This window comes from Rissa tridactyla, chromosome 14 (assembly GCF_028500815.1).
Source record: "Rissa tridactyla isolate bRisTri1 chromosome 14, bRisTri1.patW.cur.20221130, whole genome shotgun sequence".
Taxonomy (NCBI): Eukaryota; Metazoa; Chordata; class Aves; order Charadriiformes; family Laridae; genus Rissa; species Rissa tridactyla.
In genome coordinates this window covers 4,766,882-4,790,414 of record NC_071479.1, presented here as the reverse complement: position 1 = coordinate 4,790,414, position 23,533 = coordinate 4,766,882, and the positions used below count along the sequence as shown (strand labels likewise).

Genomic DNA, 23,533 nt, shown 5'->3' with positions numbered 1-23,533 from the left:
CCCTTTTTTTTCTTTTTTTTTTTTTTTTTTTTTTTTCCCATGCTTTGGAAACAGTGGACGCCCCTTAACCAGCAAGACTTCTTTAATAGGACTGCATCGCCTAAACTTGATTGGAATTGACAGCTTCCTGGCTCAGGCTTGCCAACTGGCAGGGCACTGATGCATGGGGGACAAACAGCTTTAAGGGCCTGTGTACCACTGTTTGTGTGTGCGCCTCCCAAATGTAACACGCTTCTGTTGTGGTACCTTCTAATGTAAGGAAAAAAAAAAAATAATCCCAAACCCTGAACACTGCTTTTAGTTCTGCAAATCTTTCAGTTCTTTTGGGGGAGAAAATTGAATATTTGTGTGGGGGGGGTTGTTTTAAAATAATTGTCCTCTCGTCTTCTAGAATTTTCCCTCTTCACTGATTTGGCCAAAAGCCACAGAAAAATATTTACACTTAGGGGGGAGGGAGGGAGGGAAGGGAAAGACATTTGGATTTTAGAATTTTTACTATTTTTTTTTTTAAAGTGTGGCTGTATATACACTCTAAAGTAATATATACTCTCTATATAATATATAAAGTAATATGTGCTCTGAAGGGTTAAATTTACAAAACCTCCTTGTGCACTCACGTCTTTACAAATTTTTCCACTGAATGGGTTTTGTGTGTCTTCAGCTGGTTCTGTGGTAGGATTCATTATTTGGCCTGAATGAAGGCTTACGTGACTTAAATTGTACTTTTGAAGTAAGATGTACCATCACGTCAGGAAGTTCTGTTGCTGCTGTGTGTATCTGGCCATAAGAATAGGTACAAAACGGGATGTGGTAGGAGAAGACAAATTTTGGTTAATTTTAAGCTAAAAAGATGTATGCAAAACAAAGTAATCTTCATGAAGAATCTTTGCGCAGATAGATGGTATGCTGAGATAAGATATCCCAAATTGATTTCCAATGAAATGTTGTGCTGTTTCTCTACTGTGGGGTCCAGTCCTGCTGATTCAATATCCTCTGAACGACCTGCGCTGTTAAAATACCCAAATATTGCAATTTCAATTCAGGTATTTCTTAAAGGCTTGATTTTGTGAAAGTGCACATTGTGTAAGGCTGATAGGTCTTTTGGAATATCTTCCATAGGGTTTTTTTAAAGAAGAAAATAGTAGATGCAAAGGTGAATCAACCTCATTCTCCCGCTGTTTCCTGGGGCTGGGCAGGAGCTGCTCCCTGTAGCCATCCTCTTCCACTGAAGGCATAAGATTCTCGCCCTTTCCTTAGTCTTCATCATTCTTTTTAAATTGTTGTGCTGGTTCCTGTAGCCTCAGAGAGCTGGCCTTCCCACTGAACTAATTCCTCATCAGCTGCAATGGTTGTGCCACTGGATTCCACCCCCTTTGCCGGCGTTGCCTTTGCTGCCTTCCTGCGGGTACCAGAGAGTGGCTTGTTCATGGTAGCGAATCGAGTTGGAGCAATGCAGCTCAATAAAAACTTGAGCCTACACAAATTCTTTAATAACCTTATGGAAATTATTAAATCCTTTCATTAGAAAGATTGATATATTTATTTTTCGTTGTGGTTCTAAGATGTTCTGTAGCTGGTGTTTGTGAAGGAGTATTTGCAGATGAATAAGGAAGGACGTCCTATTCTCACTTGATCTGGATGAAAGTTTGGAACATTAAAAAAGCACAGATTTATAATGCATGCTTTGAACTAGTGTTAATAGGAACTTTCTTCTGTGGAGTATACAGACTATCACATTAACAACAAATAATTTAATGTATTTAGTAGTAGTCTGATATATGGGAAGGCTGAGCCTTAGAATTCTTCTTGTTAACTAAAAATTCTTACCTGATTTGCAGCTTCTTCGTGCTTTGCATTTTTCCTTTGCGTACATAAAAGTAAATTAATAGGGAGTCTATTTTGTGCCTGGTGAGAAAGTAGCTAGACTACTGTTTGGTGTGGATTTTATTTTGTTTTGTTTTAATTTACTGTACAGCAGAAGAAAAAAACCCTCTCTGGCTGTGTGCTGCTTTGGGGGAGATGGAACTCTGAACTATAGTCGAAGCTTTTGCCGTTTTCCCACTCGTGGGTTGAACGTGGGGGTGTTTCCCCGGCGTTGGTTTCAAGAAGAGCAGTTACTGGGGTTTGGGGGTTTCGTTTGTGTCGTGTCCCCCTCTCCCCTCCCCAGTCTTACCATTGATCTGGGTGGTCAACTGCAGCTTTAATTTTACTCTCTTGGGGTGAATGGGAAGATGGAGAAGGGCAGCAGCGCAGAGAGCGCCACGGTGCCGGGGCTGCTGGGTTGTGTACCCAGCTCCTGGCTGTGAGCGCTGCATGAGCGTGGTCTCAGCACCGGTACCTGAAGACCTTTTACTTCGGCAAGCTGAGTAAAGTAGATTTTGGGTACTTTTTCTTGGTAAGGTTATGTACACTTAGCTCATTGTAGCCTGCAGGAGATTAGTGCTTTTATCCATTTATGTAATTTTATTTTATAATTACTTTTTAAAAAAAGTTTACATATAACCCACTTTTTTGAAAGGAGAGGAAGAGAACTGATAATGAAACTAGGCTTGCCTACAACAGAGGAAGAATTTATTTTGCTAATTTAAAGCTGTAATTACAAGTCCAGGCTGTAAGCAATGACTGCACGTGACCCCAGAGCAGAGATATCCTTTAAAAAATCCCTCTATATCTCTCTCGATGTATCTCTTTAACCTGATTTCTTCCCTTCCCCTTTTTGCTGTTAGGCTTCTGTGTGGACACAGAAAAATATTACTGTCTAATTAAATAAGAAAAAGTCTGGACTTTATGCGGATGTGTGTTGAATAAAGCAGTAATAAGCAAAATCAATGTTTTGCTTCCATCTGTATCTATATGATACTTCACGCCCTACAGAGCGATGGTTGGTAATGGCTGGAAATGATATGGAAGACTTTTGGAAGTCTGTCTGGTCCTTGTGGTGTATCGACCCTGGAATCCCTGTACTTCTTAAAACGCTTTGGAGATGAAAGAAAATAGCAAACTGGTTCTGTTAGACATTGGCAGAGGCCACAAAAAAATACATGTATAAATCATGAGAAATTGGATCTCTCTGATTCAACAGTACAACAAAATTGTACCTAATAAAAATGTTGTTATTGAGCCTCTGTCTGCTGCCTTCATAGATTTTTATTTTTTTTTCTTATTGTTATTATTATTTTTTTAGCAGTGGATTCAACACGTGCACTGGGTGTAAGTCAGAGCTGGAGATGCAGACATTGCTGGGTTCCTTTGCACGGAGCTCAGAGAGACAAGAGGAGAGGGCAGGCAAGGCTCGTAGCCAGAGTCTGACCTTCTTTCACAGAAATTCGAGTTTCTTGCAAGCTTTAACTGTAGCAAAACAGTTCGACTTCCTCTGCTGTGTATGACAGGAAATTGATCTAAAGTGGCTTAGAAAATGTGAGAACGCCACGAATGCAGTGTGTGGGGTTGGAAGGGGTCTCCTGTTGTTGCAGGCATTTTGCTTTAACTTGACATGTTTATAAAACAGTTTACATCTTAAAAGTTTAGGGTTTTTACCCCTGCTGATTTGCTTAAACAGACACTGGCTTTTATTTTCGGTTGCTTGTCAGAATATATATGGAAAAGTGATGAACCTAGTGAAAAGAGAGCTTGACATCAATTAAATTTATCTATCTGCTTTTGTTTCTTCTTTCTGATACACTGTTTCCAGTATAGTTTTTCCAAACTTCCTGTGGTTTTTCTTTATTGTCCTTACAAGTTTTACAAGATAGAGATGAGCTATTTAAAAATACTGTTCCAGGAAAAGAGGAATTAAATTTTGCATTACATCTGCTCATTTGTTGTCTTCTATTTTCATCTCTGCCATTAAACATTTTTTAGACTCTAGAAACTTATTTCAGAAAGCCTGTAAGGTTGTCTTCATATCTCATCTCGCTCAAGTATCTTTAAATAAGTTTTATCTTTAAATAAGTTTTGAAGTGTCTCTCAAGTTGTACTAGCTCTCTGAAACTATATTCTGTGGAAGGCTTAATAAAATACGCTTATTAAAATAGTTTTAAAATATTAAAAGCATGCGATAATGCATTTTTTCTGTCCCATCATTAAACAGCTTCTATTGAAGTTTACTCCTAGTTTTTCTTGGTCCTCTTATTGACATGACCAATAATATTTGTGCTCATTCATGATCAATATGTTGTATCAATATGTTGTATCAATAACTTGTATTTTCTGTTTTATTAATATGCGAAAAGCAAGTACAGGATTTCCTCTTGGTGTTTTTTTTTTTCTTTGAAATTGTACACAACATCATAGTTGTAGCAATACAAATGCATTTTGACGCTTTGAGTTTTAAGGCCAACATTGAAAGGAGGCGATTCCACTGAACTCATAAATAATGAATTCTTAATTCTTATTTTCAACTAGACCTAGTTGATAAATAACAAGTCAATAGGGAATATATTAAATGACACTGGGTGAAGAGCTTTGGAGTTTGCATTGTGGTGTCAGTAGGTCTGTTAAAGGCTTTGCTAGCTGAGCTTGAAGTTTTAAAGCATGGTTGCGTTGGTTTAAATACTTTTGTTGAAACTTAAATATGGTAGAACTTTGCTAATCACACACCTCATAATCATGGACACAGAAATGGCAAGCTCCATGTATCGCTCAGCAGAAGTGGACAGGGCTGGAGTAAGGTTTTACATTTCTAGGCTTAAATGCGCTACAGCATGCTTACTATGTTAAATTCTATTTGTGTAATTATTCATAGTAGCAAAACAAATCCATCATAAAAAAGTACCAGTCTTTTTTACCTTTTTATTTCACTTCTATGTACATTTCCAAAATATTAGTGATTTGTGCTGGGTCATCTAGCCATAGTTGCAAATTATCTGATGTTATCAGTATAAATGAATTAAAATTTGAATACTAAATGCAATAGGAAGAAGACTTAGAAAAGATACAAGTTCTGAACTCTGGGTTTTTCTGTAATGACAAATGCTCTGAAAGAGGAACACCTTTGTAGGTAATGGAAGGGCACTGGTTACATTGCTTTTAAATGGATGGGGAGATGCGATGTTTTCCTCCTTGGCTGTTACTGTGCCTGGTCCCGCACACCTCCATCCCCCTCCACCTGGTGCCATGGGCCTTGTGGCTGGGGCAGGGCATGGCAGGGCTCGGCAGCAGATGCTTTATGGAATGTGATCAGCTGGTGATGATGTTTGGAACAGAAGTTCCCCTCCGTTTCTACCAATTTTTCTGTTAGCATCCACTAGAAACAGAAATTCTTTCTGTCCATCTATTAATTTTGAGGTTTGGTCTTGATTGCAAAAAGAAAACTAAATCCTGCTGTTAGAAAATCCTGTGAAGAGTCAGCTCCAGCCTGTCCGCTCTCCCCGCCCCGAGTTGTAGAGAACGCGCTTAAGGCCAGTTCGTTAAGCCGTACCTGATCTTGTCCAGCTGGGGCAGGTGCTGCAGACATGGGCATCTGGAAGAAAACATTGAGTGCGTGAGGGTCAGTTTGTTAAGATTAGGAAAATCTTCCCCACTGAACTTGCTAGATAAACTGGACTGATAAACTGATTGGTGACTGTGTATGTGACCTGGGGGAGGGGGGGGGAAGGTTTCTCCTGGGATGTATATATATTAGAAATAAACGTGGGAAGTCAAATTTTCAGTAACCACATCTAAGTAATTTCTTACTTGTAAATAAGAGCTTGCAAAGCATATTAATATGAATACTTTATTTGGCTACTGTTCAGCCATTTTTCAGTTGTTCCTAGACAGTGCTTGGCATTGGAGAAAAGATGTTTTGATCTTGTTTTTCACTATACATGTGTATATATACATCGTTATTCTTAGTTGAAAGTTTAGGTGTTATCTTTCAACACTGGTATTTATTTCTCTTCATGTTGATTTTGGTAACGAGTCTGAGCTGTGTACTTGCGTTAATTTTGTAGCTGGATAAAGTTATACCACTTCTGAAGTTAGTAGCAGCCAGAAAGTACCAGGAGTTGTTTACAAAAGGGTCCCATCGATTCTCCTTTTCTGTGGGAGCATTCAAGCAGCAAGACCTGCACAGTCTGTTTGGCACAGTAGCCGCTCTCAGCTGGCCCCGTGCCCTCCTGCTGTTAGTCAGGGCAGAGGATGTGCCAGATCGCGGATTGTGAGGGAGCAGAGCCTGCCTGCAAATCTGCTTGTACTTAGCCTGGGGCCTTTTGGCAGCAGACTACAGCCGATTGATTTAGTTGCAATCCTTTTTCCTTAATATTTTCCATCTGGCCAACAATGACCTATAAAGACAGACGCAAAACAGAGTTTGAATTATGAGGAGCGTAATAGTAAAACACTTCCAAATCTCACTCTAGAACCTGCACCAATGGAGCGCGGCCGCTGTCTAGCTGAGGGAAGTTTGTTCTAAAGCGCTATTGCAACAGGGTGTAAGAAAAAGCATTGTAGTTCTCAAGGGGGAAATTATGTAATAGAGAAATGTGCATTTCCGTTAAACTCGTGTTTCCCTTCTCGCTACATCTTGCTCTCTATTGATCCTGAGCCGGGAGGGAAGGGCTGTCGGCACAGGCTTCCTCGCACGCTTCCCTTGTGCGTCCTGCCCGGGCTCCGTTGTGGTGCGGTGGCAGGAGCCCTGCGAGAACAAGGGGTCGTGAAGCGGAGAAAGGGAGGACAGGGAAAGAACATGAATACGGAAATGCTTTCAGGCGTGTGCAGTAACAGGTTTGGGCAACTTGCGTTCTAATGGTGTTCCTGAGGAGGTGATGTGTCCCAGGCTCTCAGATCTACAGGAGTGGATTAATGCTTTCCAGAATGCGCTGTTTCCACATCTGGGCTATTTGTCAACTCCTATAATTCTGGTCAAAACGGAATTCTTGCTCTGATTACAGTTATCCTAAACACTTGTAGTCCTCTGTGTCTTTAAAGTTTGTATCCTTAAAGAAAATTTCTGAACTTACTTATACAGCAGCACAAGTTATAGCAGTCCTGGCATTGCAAGCTTTTTAATGTGCAGCGTTTACACCTTCACCTCGGAATGCTCAGGGATGTGAACAATTCATGGTTTTTTCCAAGGTGGCAATAAGGCATGCACAGACTTTCACAGATCTTGTTGGTCGTAATATTTACAGGAAAATTAGAAATTGTTTGAAGTAGGAGAAAGCTGCAGAGCGTGATTCACGTTCACACTAACTACAAGCCTAAGAGGCCGGATGAATCCTCCTCTGAAGGTGCGTGTTTCACTTCATTAGCTGTAATGAAACCTGCTAAGTTAAAGGTTTTATTTAAACCCGTTCGAAGTTAAAGATGTTATTAGTTTGTCTCGCCCGTGTGGTCCTAAGCACAAGTAGTCTGTGCTGCATATTTAAACACTTGACAGTTTATTTAACGTAGAAAGGTCATATTGCAACTGTTCCAAGCCTCAGACGTTTAGAACCTAGAACTCCAGTTCCCTTGGGTGGAGAAGGGGTGCTGTGTTGTGGGGCTTGTTGTTTCTCCTTTTTGTAGAAATATCCACTTGCTGACTCTGAAAACCACGAGGTGTGTGGGGACAAGGGAGAGACCTTCTGCTGTCCTAGACTGAGTGTGCCACAGCTCCGGGTTGCTCTGTGCATTTCCTGAAGCTGCTGACCGTGTAAACTAGTGCAGGGCTCTTACCCGAGAGTCGCTTCTCTGCTGACAGTCCTTTGTTCTTGTTTCATCTCGCTCTGCTGCCTCCCGCTTTTAATCACAGCAGTGGTAAAATTGGGGATCTGAGTTCATGGGTGTTGCATCCATGGAAGTGCAGTCGGAGGCACAAGTATGCTGGTGGGAAGTTCTGGTGGGAACTTTTTATTATTACTTTTTCTTTCTTCTTTTGTTTTTTTTTTTTTTTGAATAGTAAAAGTAAAGGGCAAAGTGAATAGTATAAGGAATATGTGCAGAAGGGAGAAATGAATCGTTACGATGGTTTTAGGAAAGAGCTGGAGGTAAGGATGGACAGGGAAAAGACGCGTCGTTGATACATGGGTAGAAGAAGAAAGGTAGCCCAGTTAGGATTTTAGCTGTTGTTTATAATATTCCATGCATGATTCTTGGACATCTTTTTTTTTTCTCCCTTATGTGTTAAGGTAATTCTCGCCAAAATAAAGAACTTTAAAAAAAATTAAAAATGAAATCCTCTTGTGTAAGACCAGAGATTAGATTTCACATGAACAATTGCTGTCATGGAGTTGTCCTGGATTGCAACGGTCAATTGATTTAACTGAACAAACGCCAGGTAATTTTTATAGCAGTAATAAGTGCCATTAATTCTGAATATTACCTCTTGGAACAAAACTTACGATATTGGTGTAGTGAAAGTATCAGTTCTGTGCCATTCTCTGCTAGTTGGGTTTTGCTGCTGTTCTGGTATGTGGAACAAGAGCAGTATTTGCTTTCAGAATATGACGAGTAAATATACAAAGTTAGTTATGACTTCTATTTGCTTTCTCTCAGCGCTATCCTTCTCAGAGACCCAGGTTCCCTTAAACCAAACAAAAAAGCCCCTTCCTTCTCCTTTCCCCCTCCTATATTACCAGTCCAGGGCAATGCTAATTTAACTGACTTGTAGTGAACTCAAGGAGCAGTGAAGGTGTGTCAAAGGAAGTTTATTGGAGATTTTGCCAAAGCTTTAATCTTGACTGCAAGTCAAAACACTTTTGTAGAGTATCAACAAGAAGGATCACAACAAAAAATGTCAAGTGTTAGTAATACTAATGTATTGCTACTGGTGGAATTGGATGAAGCTAAGAATACTGCATTCTAGCCCAGCTAGTTCACTGGTCTTGCCTACTGACCAGAAACCAATTTTACTTAATTAATTAGGGCTTCATGTCACACCTTCTTTAGTTACTGAACAACTGTAACAGAAGTAATTAAATCATGTCACTTTTTATTACCTTTGGCCCTGGCTGACTGGCTTGGAAACTTCCATTTTAGTGCTAATACAAAATGAATTAGCACATCACCTTGGGGAAAACCCGGTTCCCTGGCATCAAAAAAGCAGGGAGGAAGTAGTTAAAGTGCAAGATGGATAGATCTTCTCTTCCACAAATGGATTACTTCTGGGTTGCTGTCTGAAGGCTTACAAAATGCGTCTGTCAGGAATGAGACCGTCCTGTACTTGCTGACAGATGTCTACAACATTCCCCCAACGAGATTACATGGCAACTTCCTCCTTCAAAAATCAAGATGTGGCAGGAGCCCTCAGGTTATGCGGTGGTAATTGGAGAAGCAGGGGCTGTTCTGAGAGCTAGAACTGCTGAGAAAAGCCACGTGAGTTGACTTCTGCATATTGTTTCAATAGAAAACGTGATTCAGCCACACTGTAATAATAGGAGAAAGGTTTTATATGGCTTCGTGGAGGCAGTGTTGTCGGGATTGTGCGTGGATCTGAAATAAAACCCTTAATTTGTGACCCCGACTGTTTATCAACGTGCTTGAGAAGAGAAAGATCTTCCTCCAAACTATACAAGTATTATTTACCTAACAGTAACTTACCTCAATGTGTTTTAGAATTAATTAGTGTTGGAGCACCAGCTTGCGTATTCAGAGAATAAAGTGATTGTGGGCAATCTCCTGTTTTAATTGTTTGCTTAAACTGATTGTTAGACAAGAAGTCTCATAAATAAAAATTGTGCCCTCTAGCCGGGGAAAGGGCCAGAGAGTTTTTTTCTGTTAATTTGTGTGTCAGGTTTTCAGGAAGTCTGTTGATCAGTTCATCAGTGATGTTTCTGCAGATGAAGAGTCAAGTGCTATCACTTCATATGCTTATTTTTGCATCTAAATGATTCTCATTTCCTACCCCAATTTTTTCTGTATTTAATTTACTAAAATGGAAAGAATCAGTATAGTATCCTAGAACATTGTCTTATGAACACACACAGGTATGAAGCTGCATTATCCAGCTTTGCTTTTTGGTGTTGAAATGATACAATGCTGTCTGATTAAAACAAAACAAACAAACAAAAAAACCCAACAAAAAAACCACTAGTCTGGGCTTATTGGTTTTCCTCAGTATACATCTCCCCCGTGTATTTAGAAATGGGATATTTGCCATCTTGGTCCTAAAGTGTTTGCCTCTTACTAAAACTTTGCTTGTCTTTATTGGTATGATTCTCCAAGCTTTTTCTGACTCAGACTGTGGTACTGATGGATGAGATAGTCACCCCGTGGTGTGCTTTTATTAAGTAGAAATTCCTTTCTGTGTCTCGGAAGGCAGTTCTCTCTCTTGTGTGACAGTGTGATTAGCCAGTGAAAACCTTGGCCTTCCTCCTACGATGTCACTAATTGATACTTACCTTCCATTTAATGTGACAGCTCTGATTATTGTACTCTAAACATAACTTCATATCCGAGCGAATTTTCTTTCCCGGAGCTGGGCGTTGGCCTTACATGAGGTTGGTCGCTCCAGAGATGGAAAGTGTTGGCCGGTTGGGAGTCACTTGCCCTCTGAACCTGTCACAGTCATGATGTGGGTGTATTTGAGCTGTATTTATTACGCTCAGAGTTTCTTAACTCAGAGGTTTTGGAACTCAGGCTTCTTTTTTCTCCTTAGGCTTTAACATAGGTTGATGGCTAGTGACTAAGCCAAAATATATGGGTAAAAAACCCCTCCGATTCAAGAATAAAAGACCCAGGGAGAGGCAGAGATTTTAGAAAACATATCTCATGCTCAGCTTCAACTTTTAGATACGTGACGAATTTCCCTAGTAGCTGAGCAAAAGTCCCTAGCAGCCTTTCAGTGTGGCTCTTGAAAACAGATGTGTAAAATTTTCCTTCTCCTTAGGGATTTATGGCATTACAGATTGTAATACAAAGTATGTCAAAGTCCTGTGGCTTTCGGAGCTCACTGTGGCAGTGTGCTCTAACGCATTGTGCTGATAGGGAGGACTTTTGATTTATAATAAAAAGTTCATAATTCTACTGAAATTTCAGCTCAAACTTAGTAGTAGAGGACATGGCTCAACGAGCACATATGACTGGAGTCTGTAATGAAAAGGAGCTGTTTCTCTGGTCAAGGAAAAAGGATTAATTTGCATTGGGATGAAAAGGCTGTTCAGGATCTACTATTTCAACCTGTGATAGACTTAAGAGTAGTCTTTGATCCCCAAATGAAATGTGATGGGTTTCAACTGATGCCAGATGTCTCAAACCTAGTGGGATCTCTGATTGTCTGCCACATCTAGAATTCTCTCTCCGAGCACTTTCATGTGTGCTTTTAAACATGGTTTGAGAAGAGAGATTCCTTGACAAGCTAAGCCTTTGGAATCCTTTCTCTGCATTGTCACTGGTGGTGATCTTTAGGCTCTCATGCTGCCTAACACATCCTGCTTTTTTAAAATCAAGCCTTGTGTCCTAGCCTGTTCTAACTACCTCATAACCAGTTTCTTTTGATGTCCAGGAAATTTAGTGCCAGTATCATCTAACTTTTCTCAGTTTAAAGCTGTTCTGTGCTCTTATTTGTTAATTAGAGCATTTTTCTTAACCCTGGCCAAGTAAAAAAGTTGTTCCATGTATTCCTGTTGGCCTTAAGTGGAACATTATTGTTGTCTTTTTAACTCCAAGGCTATTTTCTTACACTTCATAAATCTTATTATAAACTGTCAAGCACGTCAGTATACCCATCTTCTCACCAAGTGTGCTTTATGGGATATTCTTTGCCTGTGGTTTTAATAAGAGTATAAAGACATAATTGGCAGTGTTTGCCTTGTAAATGCAAACAAAATTTTTTCTTTATGTACCTTTATTTCATGTCGCTACTTCAGTCCTTTTCTCTTGAACATGCTTGAGAAGTTTCTTGGTCTTAACCTAAAAAACCCCCGAAGATTTACAACCTTCCCTTCTGAAAAGGGACAAGAGACCTTGTGATTGTGTTTGGGAGTTTATGAAACTTCCCATTTAATCTTACCTCTACTGAAACCCGTGCAATTTTGATTTATTTTTTTTAAGATAATGCACTTGATCTTCTGGAGTTAATTACCTTGGCATGCTGAGTTTGAGAAGGGAGGTGTGCCTGGTCAGATGGGTTGATGTTAGCCGGTACAGTGAGAACTGCAGCTTTCTACTCCAGAGAAGCCTTGTGTAGTTGGGCTTGTCTCTTGTAAAGCTGATCAAATCGCACTGTTCTTTTCTTCTGTCGTCAGCCTGTGCCCCAGGCTTCAGAGATGTACATACTCTCCAAATCTACTTACAGTTTGGCGTTTTGTTTCAGCAGACCCTAGGTTCTGTCTCTTAAATGAATTCCATTCTCTTTTCTCTGTGTGGACCGACTGGAGAAATGTCACTTGGCGCGTTCTCCCGATGGTATGAGTAACTTATATGTTAGGAGTTAAAAGTCTTTGGTTTTTAAAAAGGAGTGATCTACCAGAGAGAAAGCAGAAAGTCCCCAACAACAGAACAGAACTTAAAGATGTTTCTGTAATAAATTAAACACAAAATACTCGATCATAAAATTCAATAATCTTTCTTAAATTTTGCAGTGACAGGTAATTCATGAGGAAAAAAGCTTGACTATTGAAGATATTTAAAATTTTGTACATTCTAAATTATGCCTCTATTTATGTGTCTGTGAACGTACAGTTTCCTTATACAGAAATACAGGGTGTTACGCATGGACCTATGAGCCAAAAGGTGCGGTATTCCTGTTTTCCAGTATACAGTGTCACGCTCCAGGCCCTTAAAAAGGATTCTTTTTGTATTAAACGTTTTTCAGTGAAAGTCCAAGGCATGGTTTTCATGGAAAAGCTGTTTCTTTTTCAGACTGTAAAATGATGTTGTTTTCTTCCTGCACGGAGGGCTCCTGCGAGAAGCGGGGGAGATTACTGAGCGCTGGCTTGATAGATGCTTCATGATGTTGCATACTGTAATGCTGAAGTTCTTCTGAATTCATTTTATTTACATAAATTCCACAGTGCAGCTGCACTGGCCTTTTTTTCCACCCCCCCAAGGTTTTAGAGTGACCACAAAGAATCCGAGAAAGGGTGACAGCTTTGTCAAACTCAGGCTTCAGCTCCATTTGCGATGTCCCAATTAGATGTTAGCACACTAACAAAAGACCCTTGGAATGGTTATCTCGAGCTGCTCTTGCACTTTTTAGCTTGACTAAAATGTAAAATTGTTACATCATAAATCTCTTTCTTACAGTTTTCTGGCTTCATGTTGTTAAAGGGATGTATTCAGCTCCTTGAGCTGTCTTTTGTGAGAGCCGCTGCTGCTCTGTTTCAAGAGCCACTGTGGCTGTTTGGGGAGCGGTTGGGTTCAATAGTGGCATTTACTGAACTTGGGAGGCTTTGTGCGAGCGGGACTTGCTGTAACTGCTTATGCTTGGTCACACTGGGTAGAAAAACAGGAAAGGGAATGTTTTAATTGACTTTTATTATTAATACACAGTGGCAAGTCACCAAAGCAAGCACTTTCTATTGACAATTATATAGAATCATAGAATCATAGAATTGTTGAGGTTGGAAGGGACCTTTAAGATCATCGAGTCCAACCTTTAATAATAGTATATATAATATATATAATAGAATATAGTATTAAGATGCTCCATAAGACGAGATGCTCAAGTTCTGTGTGAGCCAGGGCTGTGGGGTTAAATACTTCTAAAATATGTACAAGAGTCATTTGCTTAAGCTACAGAACTTCTAACTGAATCTCCTGGAATCATGGAAAGAGCACTCAGAGGTAATAATCAAAGGGAAGTTTATAACAAAACCGGGGAAAATGCAAAAAGGAAAGATCCTATGAGAGCAAGAAAAGGAAAGGATTCGGATGGCTTTCTGCGATGGCAGAGGCACTTACAACGGATTGAGGTCTAATGGAGAGACAAAACTTCGAAATAAAAAAAAAAAATAAAAGCTGCTGTTCACAAAAGGCTGTTGGCTGATCCTGCGGAAGGTAAGCCTGCATCTCATCAACATGCACAGATGTTGCTATGGAGATTTGTGGGTATGTGTGTATGTGTTTAAGCTTACAAGTGTGAGAATGTGTCAATAGACTGAGTCTAGAAGAGAGAATAATGATGTACTGAGTTCCATAAGGTGTAAGGGAAGACACTGGAACACATAAATGGCTGAACTGGGAATTTAGCCTACGGAAATTCCCAAATGAGCCCAGAGATATCTTGGTTCTTTCAATTGCATTTTGTAAAAATGCTTAAGCATTGGGTGGGGGAAGGAAAAGAAGGTGAAAAAAAAATACAAAAATTAATAGTGTATAACTGCAAGGAAAATAATAGGCATATGAAGACTCAGCTCTCTCTTGAGGGGAGGAAAAGGATGATTTTAAAAAATATGTAGTTAAGTCACATAACTTAGTCTTAGTTGTTAAAAATTAAGGTGGAATTTAAAAATAATAATAAAGGGAAATTCACATTTTCCATGAAGGGAAGGAAAAAGTGTTTTGACGGCTGTGCTTTTGCTAGTTACAGTTGTGTCTGCAGAAGACCACTGCAGAGCATGGCGACTGGCAAACCTCACTTCGTTCATCATCAGAAGTTGCAGTCGGCGTTATTAACTTAAAATAGGATATGATCACTGACGTTAGGAATAATGCTCTCTGGGAGGAGCATCATCAGTTACCAGGTGCAGGAGAATGGAAAGAAGCAGAATTGTTTTTAAGTATAAATGGTAGAGTTTTATCTTTAAATGTAAGAAGTCTTAAGATAACTGGTCTCTGAGAGACTGTAGTAGTTTTTCATATATTTTTCATACCCATTTTTTTTCCAAACACGGTGGTGGAGGGATTATCCACAGAGAGGCCTGAGCTCTGGATGCAGGGATCACTCACTTGTCCGGCAGGTATTGACAAGTACCTTGAGCCAGAAAATGTATGTTCTGCTTAGCCTGGAACATTCATTGGGTGAATACGTTGCAGTTAATAATAGTAGTAATAATAAACCTCATCTTTTTTTCAATATGCTGAATCTTACTTGAGATTTTGATCTTGCACGTTACTCTCCTACGGATCTCGCGTTTGGAACAGTGATGTGGCTTGGGGTGGCTGTAGAGAATGCGGCGTATGGATACAAGTCACTGGCACCATCCCAGTGTGACCAGGCAGGAAGAGGGGTTTCACTCATTAGACCAACGCTTTGACAGGCACAAACCTGCTGGGCTCCGCAGTGATTTCACTGCCACGACTGAGCACCAGGTCATCTGTGATTTGAGTTAAATTATTCAGAGTCCCTGAAGTGAAACACCAGTGTGTTTTATCGATACGTGCACAAGTCACGCTGGCAGAAGAAATACTTGGCCTGAATTTCCTCTTCCTTCCACTTTTGTCAATCAGGAGTGCTTCCAGTGAAGTTACTGATGATACGTACTATGGTTTACGTAAGAGCCAAGCTCATTATTGACAGAATTAAGTATTCTAGGCCACTGTAGATTATTGTACTGATCAAAAGGTCAAGAATCAGGAACTCCTCGACTCCAATCCTGGCTAATACAGACAGATTTTTCTGGGGCTGTCACTACAGAGGAGTGTGCCCATCTGTAAAATGGAAATGACTGTTCTGTTTTGCAAGGAAGGTGGCAGTTTGTTATGCTGTTATCAAAATATATAGTACGTGTTATAAATAAATACATGTTAAAAATTCCACTTCGGATCGATGTGAATGGAAGGAATAAAAGTTATGTGTGCTTACAACTCATTCTATTAGGAGAAGCTGCGTTAAATATGTTGATGTTAGACTAGTTACTCAGTCTCATTAATTTCAAATGACAAAGATATACATACAAAAATGCAGTTCTGCCTATATACGGACTGGAAGCTTTTTCTGTAGAAATGGTGGGACCTAAAGTGGTCGTTATCTTCGTAGGGTTCAGATGAAACCAAAGGTACTGCAGGTACCTTTCAAGAAGTGCGTACTTTGCTTTTTCGTGGTGTCAGCACACCAGTAAAATTGAATGCTGGAGCTGTCAATGTTAAAAATTAGTCTTATAAGCAGTTGCTATGGTAATTAGCAAATACTCATAAATCATTTTAAAAGGTACCCCCTGCCACTGGGGTTTGCTGCTGCTACATTGGAACACGTAGCATTCTGCTGTTGAAGTTCTCAATACACCTTCAAACTTGTTAGTGCTCCATGGGAGTTTATTTTGATGACTTCAGCTTTCACAATGTTCTTCTACACTATTGCTTCCTCTCTCACAGTTGTCTGTTACAGCTAACACTGGGAAATCTCTCCCTTTTTAAGTTGATTTCATTGGAGATTTACCTTTCTAACAGTAAGTAAAACTCCTAGTTCCCTACGGTGTTTGCCCATTTGCCCAGGCTCTCTTTGCGCTTGACCTTGGATGTACCTGGCGTTTGTGCGATAGCTACGGTCATTTAGAGGAACTCTCCTTCATTCTAATGAGCGCTCAAAAAATATCAAAAGAAATGATAAGGGTGAAATTTTCACATTTCAAAGAGAGTATATTTATTTTCAAAACCTCTATTAATTAGTAATGCTTCAGAACTGGATAAGAAACAGCTGTGTTTTCCTGAGGAAGGCGTCTTTTACTTGATAATGAAATCAGCTGGATACCAGTGTAGATATGTTGCTTAAAGAGTTCCCCTTTGCTATTCTTTTCTTGGAGATGTTGCATTTTCTTATTCAGTGTTGGACAATTCCATTTGGCTACATTAGTTGCATGCCTTCGCATCTAGGCAGTCACTAGGATAGAGCTATTGTCTTGGTTTTATATCTGTTTTCTTGGCTTTTGTGTTTGTTGGAGGCTAACTTTTATATTCTGATGGAGATAGAACAGTAGCTCTCATGTTTGTTCAGCTCCAAGTGCCATTATTGTCAATGAGCCCTTTCATTTTCCATAGGACAGAAGCCAAAGCACTGTACTAAAGTTCTGAAGCACGATCCGTAAATCTTCCAGTAAGCTAAGGTGGTGTTAAAGGGGGAAGCTTACTTTCATTTAAAATCCAAAACTGGGTGTTTGCATGGTAGACTGGGTACAAGAGCAGGGCAGGGAAATTTTCCGTTCCTTCTTGTATAGTTTTTGCCAGAGTCAACCTTATATTTGTGGCTGTAGATACTGAAACTTTTATTTCCAAAATTGCCCGTGTCAAACAGGCGAGAAGAGGGCTTGGACTAGTAATAGATTAAAATGAGGCATCATTTTTTTGTGTGCTGTCCTGGCCTTTCTGCTTTTTGTCCATAGGTACTATTTGGTCTGGCTAAATTTAAAGCGTTAGTTTCAGTTAATGTACCCTCGTGTGAGCGAGCTGGAAGGGGAATATCTTTTTAATTGTTGAAAAAATAAAAGTTGTTTGTAAACAATGCTAATAATTATTTTGTTTTGTTTTTAAAAGCTTTTGTATTCAGTGATTAATGAGAGTAGAAGGATCCTGGAAATCCACTTTCCTGCCTAATTTCATCTCTATTGGCAACTTAGTGTTGCTAAAGGAAGTTCTGTTGGGTCGTCTCTTGCTGCATCCTTCCTCCTGTGGAAGGACGTGTGTGTACACGCGTGGTTTGTGTGTGCCTGTGGATAGGTATGTGCATATAAATGCAGTTGCATTATTTCAAAAGAGCTAGCTAAATATTCTACAGTTTTGGTTGCGGTCCTTTCTGGATGTCAGAAAATGTGACCTGGCATGTGCTGCTGGGACAGTTTTTGCCTTTCATATGTTAAAGTACACGAGTGGATTAATATGTTGAAAAATTCAAAGCTAAATTGACTGCAGTACAGCATTTTCCTCCGTCTAGTAGCTAATGCTGGGTGATGGCATTTTCTGTCCCGTGTTACTCTTGCAGCAGCGGTTGGGCTGTGCGAGCGGAGCTGCCCTGCGTCCCCCCAGTCCCCCTGTGTCCCCCAGTCCCCCCCGGCCGCCCGGGACCCCCCCACAGCGGCAGGGGTGACCCCCTTCTGCCTGCAGCACTGACCCCCGGCGGTTGCTGGGATTTCCGATCATCCCAATTTGCTGCTTTTTATATCCTTCCTGTTGTCTCAGCCTGCCTTGTCAGCTGTTGGTTTTGCACCGCTGTTCCTTACGCGCTGCATTTTGGAAACACTTGTATTTACAAGCTGCGATGCAGTACTGTTGTCTTAACGGTTTGCCTGACCCTAATTGCTATGACACATGTAACTAATGATGTTTTGTACTTTCAAGGAGCGCACTAAAAAGGTGATGACATATGAGTTACTGAATAAGGTACTGTGCAGCTTGTGCAGGAGAGTTTGTGCAGACCTTCAGCAGCACAATAAGCAGTTTTCCCGCGCCCGTGGTTGTGCCCAGCGCCGAGGGCAGAGGGAGGGAGCAGCCGAGCGCCAAACCCACCGCTCGCCTTCGACAAGCCGGATTTGGTCAGGCTTTGATTTGATTCTCATCATCGGTGGCAAATGTGTCGTTATATGTGTGTGTGTGTGTATATATCTGTGTGAGGAAACTGAAAATGGGTGTAAAATTTAAAAAAAAAAAAAAAAAAATCAGATTGCCCTTTTATTTTTGTTTACTCTTCAACCACAATCTGATTTATGCTTATTGGAGTCTTTGAACTTCAACTCCCTTGAAGAATCTCCCGTCTCTCGCGTTTTTGATGTTGCTGGCGGGGGCTGTGTGTGTGCGGTGCCGGCGCTGCCGGGCTCCGGGGCTCTGGGCAATCTCACTCCAGAGCGCTTCCCTTCCTTTGTTTAACCTATGACCTGTGAAAACAAGAGTTAATCAAAAGTTCTAAGGTAGCTAAGAGGAAGGGGAAGTGTTTGGTTACAAATTAAATATGAGCAAGTCATAAGCCATAAATCTTCAGTAGTGCTACCAGTTGTTCTACTTAAGTTGCATGTGGTACAGAAAGTTTTTGGTTATAAATTCAACCTCCGTTTCTTTGGAGGGGGTGTTTAAAGGCTGCCTCAAGGATTTGCTTTTCGTAAGAAAAAACCCCACATATTTTCTTTTTTCCTTTTGGCAGAGATCTAGAAGCAAATTCAGATAACTCCATTTCTTGATTTTTTTAATATTTTTTTTTTTCCTCCTGATTTTAATTGGTCACAATTTGGTCTAATAAAAGCAGAACTGTTTCATTCTTGAGTAGTAAACACATGGAATAAGTGATGAAGCAAAAGTATTGAAGATGGCAGGATAAATTAGTTTTCTAATGTATCAAAAGCTTTCAGGATGAGAGAGATCCTGAATTCTGCAGTGACAAAGGAGGGAGGTGAAAATTGAAATGAGTTGTCTACATAATTTACGCAGGTTTGTGGTGGTTGGTTTGTTTTATCTCATCTTGCACCTCTGGTGAGCAGGAGCGACGCAGATCCCTGTGTATTGTGTTGAGCTGAGGTCTGCCGCAAGTATCGGCCGGTTTCCTCAGCTTCGGAACTGTGAAGCTTCTCTCCTCAAAATTCGTAAAATAAGAAAAAGAAGCAGTTATGCTGAGATTCTAAACCATTATTTGGAAAACATGGATTAAAATACGGAAGAGTTAAACAAAGAACAGTAGTGAAGTTCATCATAAGATACCAGTGAAGAGAGAAGGGCAAGCCGACAAGGAGTGGGCAAGTGCAACAGAACAGGGCTGTGCCTTCCCTCTTCGTCCATGGAGGGGTTGCTGATCTTTCGGCTTGTGTGAATGAGACATTTTCTGGGCGAGTTTTATTAGAATCATAGCGGCTATTTTCTAGGTGGTGGGTGAAAGCATTAAAACTGGATTTGTCTGGAGGATTCTCGTGGATAGAACCTACAGGTTTGTCGTGTTTGGTGTATCGCCGTAATAAAGAGAACTGCCTTGAGTCTGCAGTGAGGGGAGGTGTAGCTCTGACCAAGCAGGCCCCTGACAGGCCAGACAAGTCAATCTTTGAAGAAGGGACAGAGCCTGACCCTGGATTCAGAGCCCAGTGGGTCCCTGTTGGGTACCTGCACCCCTGATGCCGAGGGTGCTGAGCCTGCTCTGTGCCGCCCGCCGGCGCTGGGGCTCGGGGCAGGGCAGCACTGGCAGAGCTGGGCCCAGCGACCTCCCTCTTCTTTGTTGCTTTTGTACGGACACATTACGTTTTTGTTGAAGGATATTAGTTGTCCAGTGTAAATAATATTTTAAAAGATCCTAATTTTAATTCTGTAAATGTAGTTTTCCAGCAAGGTCCCCGCGCAGTTAAGCAGAACTTTAAAGCTGCCTTCCTGAAATAGGTTTTGGGTTCGTACTGCCAGGAGCTTTCTGCTGCCTTGCTTTTCTGTCTTTTCAGACTCTTTTGATAGATTCCTTGCAAGGATTTGTTTACCAGGTTCTTAATCTCTACTTAGCAGATAGGTTTTGAGAGGATTTCTTGTTACTCTTGTAATGGCTTTTAACTCTGCTGAAGTTTATTTAACTAAACAGAAAGAAAGAAACTTATCTTCTAAGTAATCCTTCTTGATTGTTTACAACATAATGCCAAACTTAAATGCTGGTTAAAGTGGTAATTGTCTGCCTTTCGCCTCTATTCCAATACATAGTTTGTAAAGATGCTTAGAGCATATTAATTTAAATGATAATACTGTCATATAACATGAAAAGTTAAGTTGCTTATCAGTATATTTTGATAAGCTACTTACATTTTACAGTAGCATTTGTGGGCTTCAAACAAATGTTAATGATGGAGTGCCATTCACTTTCTGTCTCATATATAGCTTCTCACTTCATTTATTACTAAAAGCTGTACAGTTAGGAACCATGGGGCACTCAATTCTTTATGGTTGTCAGGATGTAATCATATTTTGTAAAAACTTTAAATCCTGTCTACCTATATCAAAATAGAATCCGTTTGCTTCAGAAAGCGTCTGTGATTAACAGAAGAATCAGTTTGTGCGTCATGCAGACTTCTCTCCCATTCGCTGCAGCTGAGGGGAGATTCCTTGCCGGGATTTAAAAAGGAATTGGAATAAAGAACTGTGTCATGAAAACAAGTACAAAATCATACCAAAGCATACTGTAGTGAAAAGTAATATCTTAGCTCTGTCTTATTTTATGGAACGGAAGTGTAATGTAAATGAAAAAGATGTGATTTTTTTCTGCATGTTTGTCTTTTAAATTTGGCTCTCTGTTACTCTTGTAAGTTGAGTGCACGTTTACTTAAGGTAAAGTTTCTATTTGACTTAAGTAAGGGCTGGGCTGAATACCATGATACGGGATGTGGAATAAGAGTTGACAACAGTTAAAAGCTGAGTTATTGGTTATGCGATTTAAGAAATCCAGTTGTGTCAGGTTTCAAAACCAAAACAACTGTCTTCACTTTTACTAGGACTCCCAGCTGTGTGGAAGATAAGTTACTCAACATACACTTTGGCAAATAATTACAATTGAAAATGTTCCAGCATACCTGAAGGTGACGTACATGAGTGTACATTTATCTCACAGGTTAAAAGCTTCCATTGGATTGTATGTTTGTTACATTCAGGGCGAGAAGGGGGATGATCTCCCAGCGCTGCCCTGCCTGAGACCCCAGTTTGCTCCAGCTGGTGCCACATTTGATGTTTGGTGCCCGCAGGTGGCTGGGAACGCTGGGGAAGGGCAGATGCTGAAGCTCCGTTCTCAGAGGGATGCTCCAGCCTCTGGACATCTGTGCCTTCAAATGCAAGGTCCGATGCTGCTTTTCCACAGATATTTATAAAGTGCAAAGTCCAGCGGAGGCTGCTGTTAGGATGCATCTATATAGTAAAAGCCAGCAGTCTTGGATTTAATAACTGAGATTTAGAAAGTTAAATGTATGCTTTTTCTTTCTTTTTTTTTTTTTTCAGTTACCTCCCATGGTTTGAAGTCTTTTATAAGCTGCTCAATGTCTTGGCAGATTATTCAGCAAAAGGACAGGTATTATTCTATTGTACTAACCTTTCTTTTCCCTGCCTAAATATCAAATGAGGGAGAGAGGATGAAAACAAGCTGTTGTAAGAAGTCCTTATAACAGAGATGATATTAATAATAATTACTAATAATTATTAATCTGTGTGATGCAGTAATATATAAGATGATATTCAGGCAAGCTGAAAGCTTAGCAAGTGCCTTTGAAAAATAAATACGCTTTTAAATTATTTTTGGGAAAAGATAAAGTCCAAGAATGTGACTGTGGATCCAACACAAGTTAGTGGTTTCCCTGCAGTCACCCTGACTGTGCAGAGTTTTCGATTACCTGAGGTGCATTCGGCCTGTCCATGAGTTCCCGTATCACAGTGTTTCGTGAGTCTTTGACAGATGTCTTACCCCAGTCGTGTAAAGTGAGCGTAGAACTAAGCTTACTCATGCAAAATGCTTACCCACGTAGCATCAGCATCATCTAGCATAAGCCCTTCAGCCATTAAAATTTGCTTCTAGGTTTATAGATGATAAATTGTGATACAGAGAAATCACACATATGATTGCAACACCTAGTTTAGTTTCACGTATCTAAAAATATTACAAGTATAATCTTCCCAGTTAGGTTGCTGCTTTGATTTATTACCACTTTGTGGTAATAATCATATCTTGCATTTGCCAGAACCATTCATGTTTGAGGTAGAAGCACTTCGGATCCCATCTTCATCTAGATGGATTAAATACATTTGGCTTTACCCTAAGCCAGGGAGTTCTTATGAAGAACTTGCCGTGGAAACTGGCTTGCTCTGAGCCGAGTAACTACATAGTGCATAGCTTGGTGACTCAGTAGGTTGCAGAAATATGTAGAAATACATAGGGGGAAAAGAACAAGTATTCTAAAAAAATCATATTATAAAACCCAGCTGTCAGAGGAGGAAACTACATTCATTTCTGTTCATAGTCTAATGGATAAATCTATTTTCACATTTTTCTTTACACTTGCAAGTTCTCTAAGCCCCCAATTCCACAAACATTGCCCTTCTGTCTTGGAGTTTATCTTGTTATAGCAATGCTGACGTAGTATTCCTTTCCCCCCACTTCTTATTTCAGGATAGTCAAAGGAGTGAGCTCCTAGAAACACTTCATAAACTTACCGTCCCTGAGCCAGGAACGTCTGTTCATCTTGGAGTGGTAAGTAAAGTGGGAGAGATGTAAACTAAGGCGTTTAATTTTCATTACATCTCATAATAGAGGAATGTCAAAAGCAATTCTCCTTTTCGGAACCTGGCACACAAATGTTGTTTTCCTGTGAGGACAGGACACAGAGCTGTGAAATTCCCCTTTTCACATTTGGGGCCCTCTGTTTCCCTTTCCTTAACCTCAAATGTCTTTGAAATGCTGCTCCTTGATTGGAGGAAGAATCTGTATATTCCCTGTGGAAATTTCTCCCCATATCGTCCATGACCTGCGAGAGGTCACAGAGCAGCAACATGACATTTATTGTTCACACTTCTGCAGAACTCCTAGATCTTGCAAGTGTGCCAGGGGGACAAGACTGGAAAGCAAACAGTCGCGAACCTGTCGTAGCAGTGTTTTGAGTACTGTTTATCCCATTTTCTGATTCCTTCTCCTCTTCCTTCCCGCAGGAAAGAGATTCACACAAAAAAGGATTTATTTTGTTTTTTATATCTTGTGAGAAAATTAATAAAAGAACACTGAAAGAATAGATGTGGAATTTTATTGATGGGACTGTATTTTGAATTTAGTGTTTTG

The 23,533-nt window shown here is 40.3% G+C and overlaps 1 protein-coding gene across 10 annotated transcripts in view; it reads left to right on the top strand.

Annotated features, from left to right (window-relative positions):
- DENND1A (DENN domain containing 1A) overlaps nucleotides 1-23,533 on the top strand; it is a 206,067-nt gene that overhangs the window by 66,079 nt on the left and 116,455 nt on the right. For all 10 annotated transcript variants that reach the window (XR_008469271.1, XM_054220418.1, XM_054220423.1 and 7 more), the window contains exons 6-7: nucleotides 21,709-21,778; nucleotides 22,871-22,951. Coding sequence is in view for 9 of the 10 variants with exons in the window: in XM_054220418.1 (XP_054076393.1) it covers nucleotides 21,709-21,778; nucleotides 22,871-22,951 (151 nt within the window). In the remaining variant the exon portion in view is untranslated. The remainder of the gene's footprint in view (nucleotides 1-21,708; nucleotides 21,779-22,870; nucleotides 22,952-23,533) is intronic.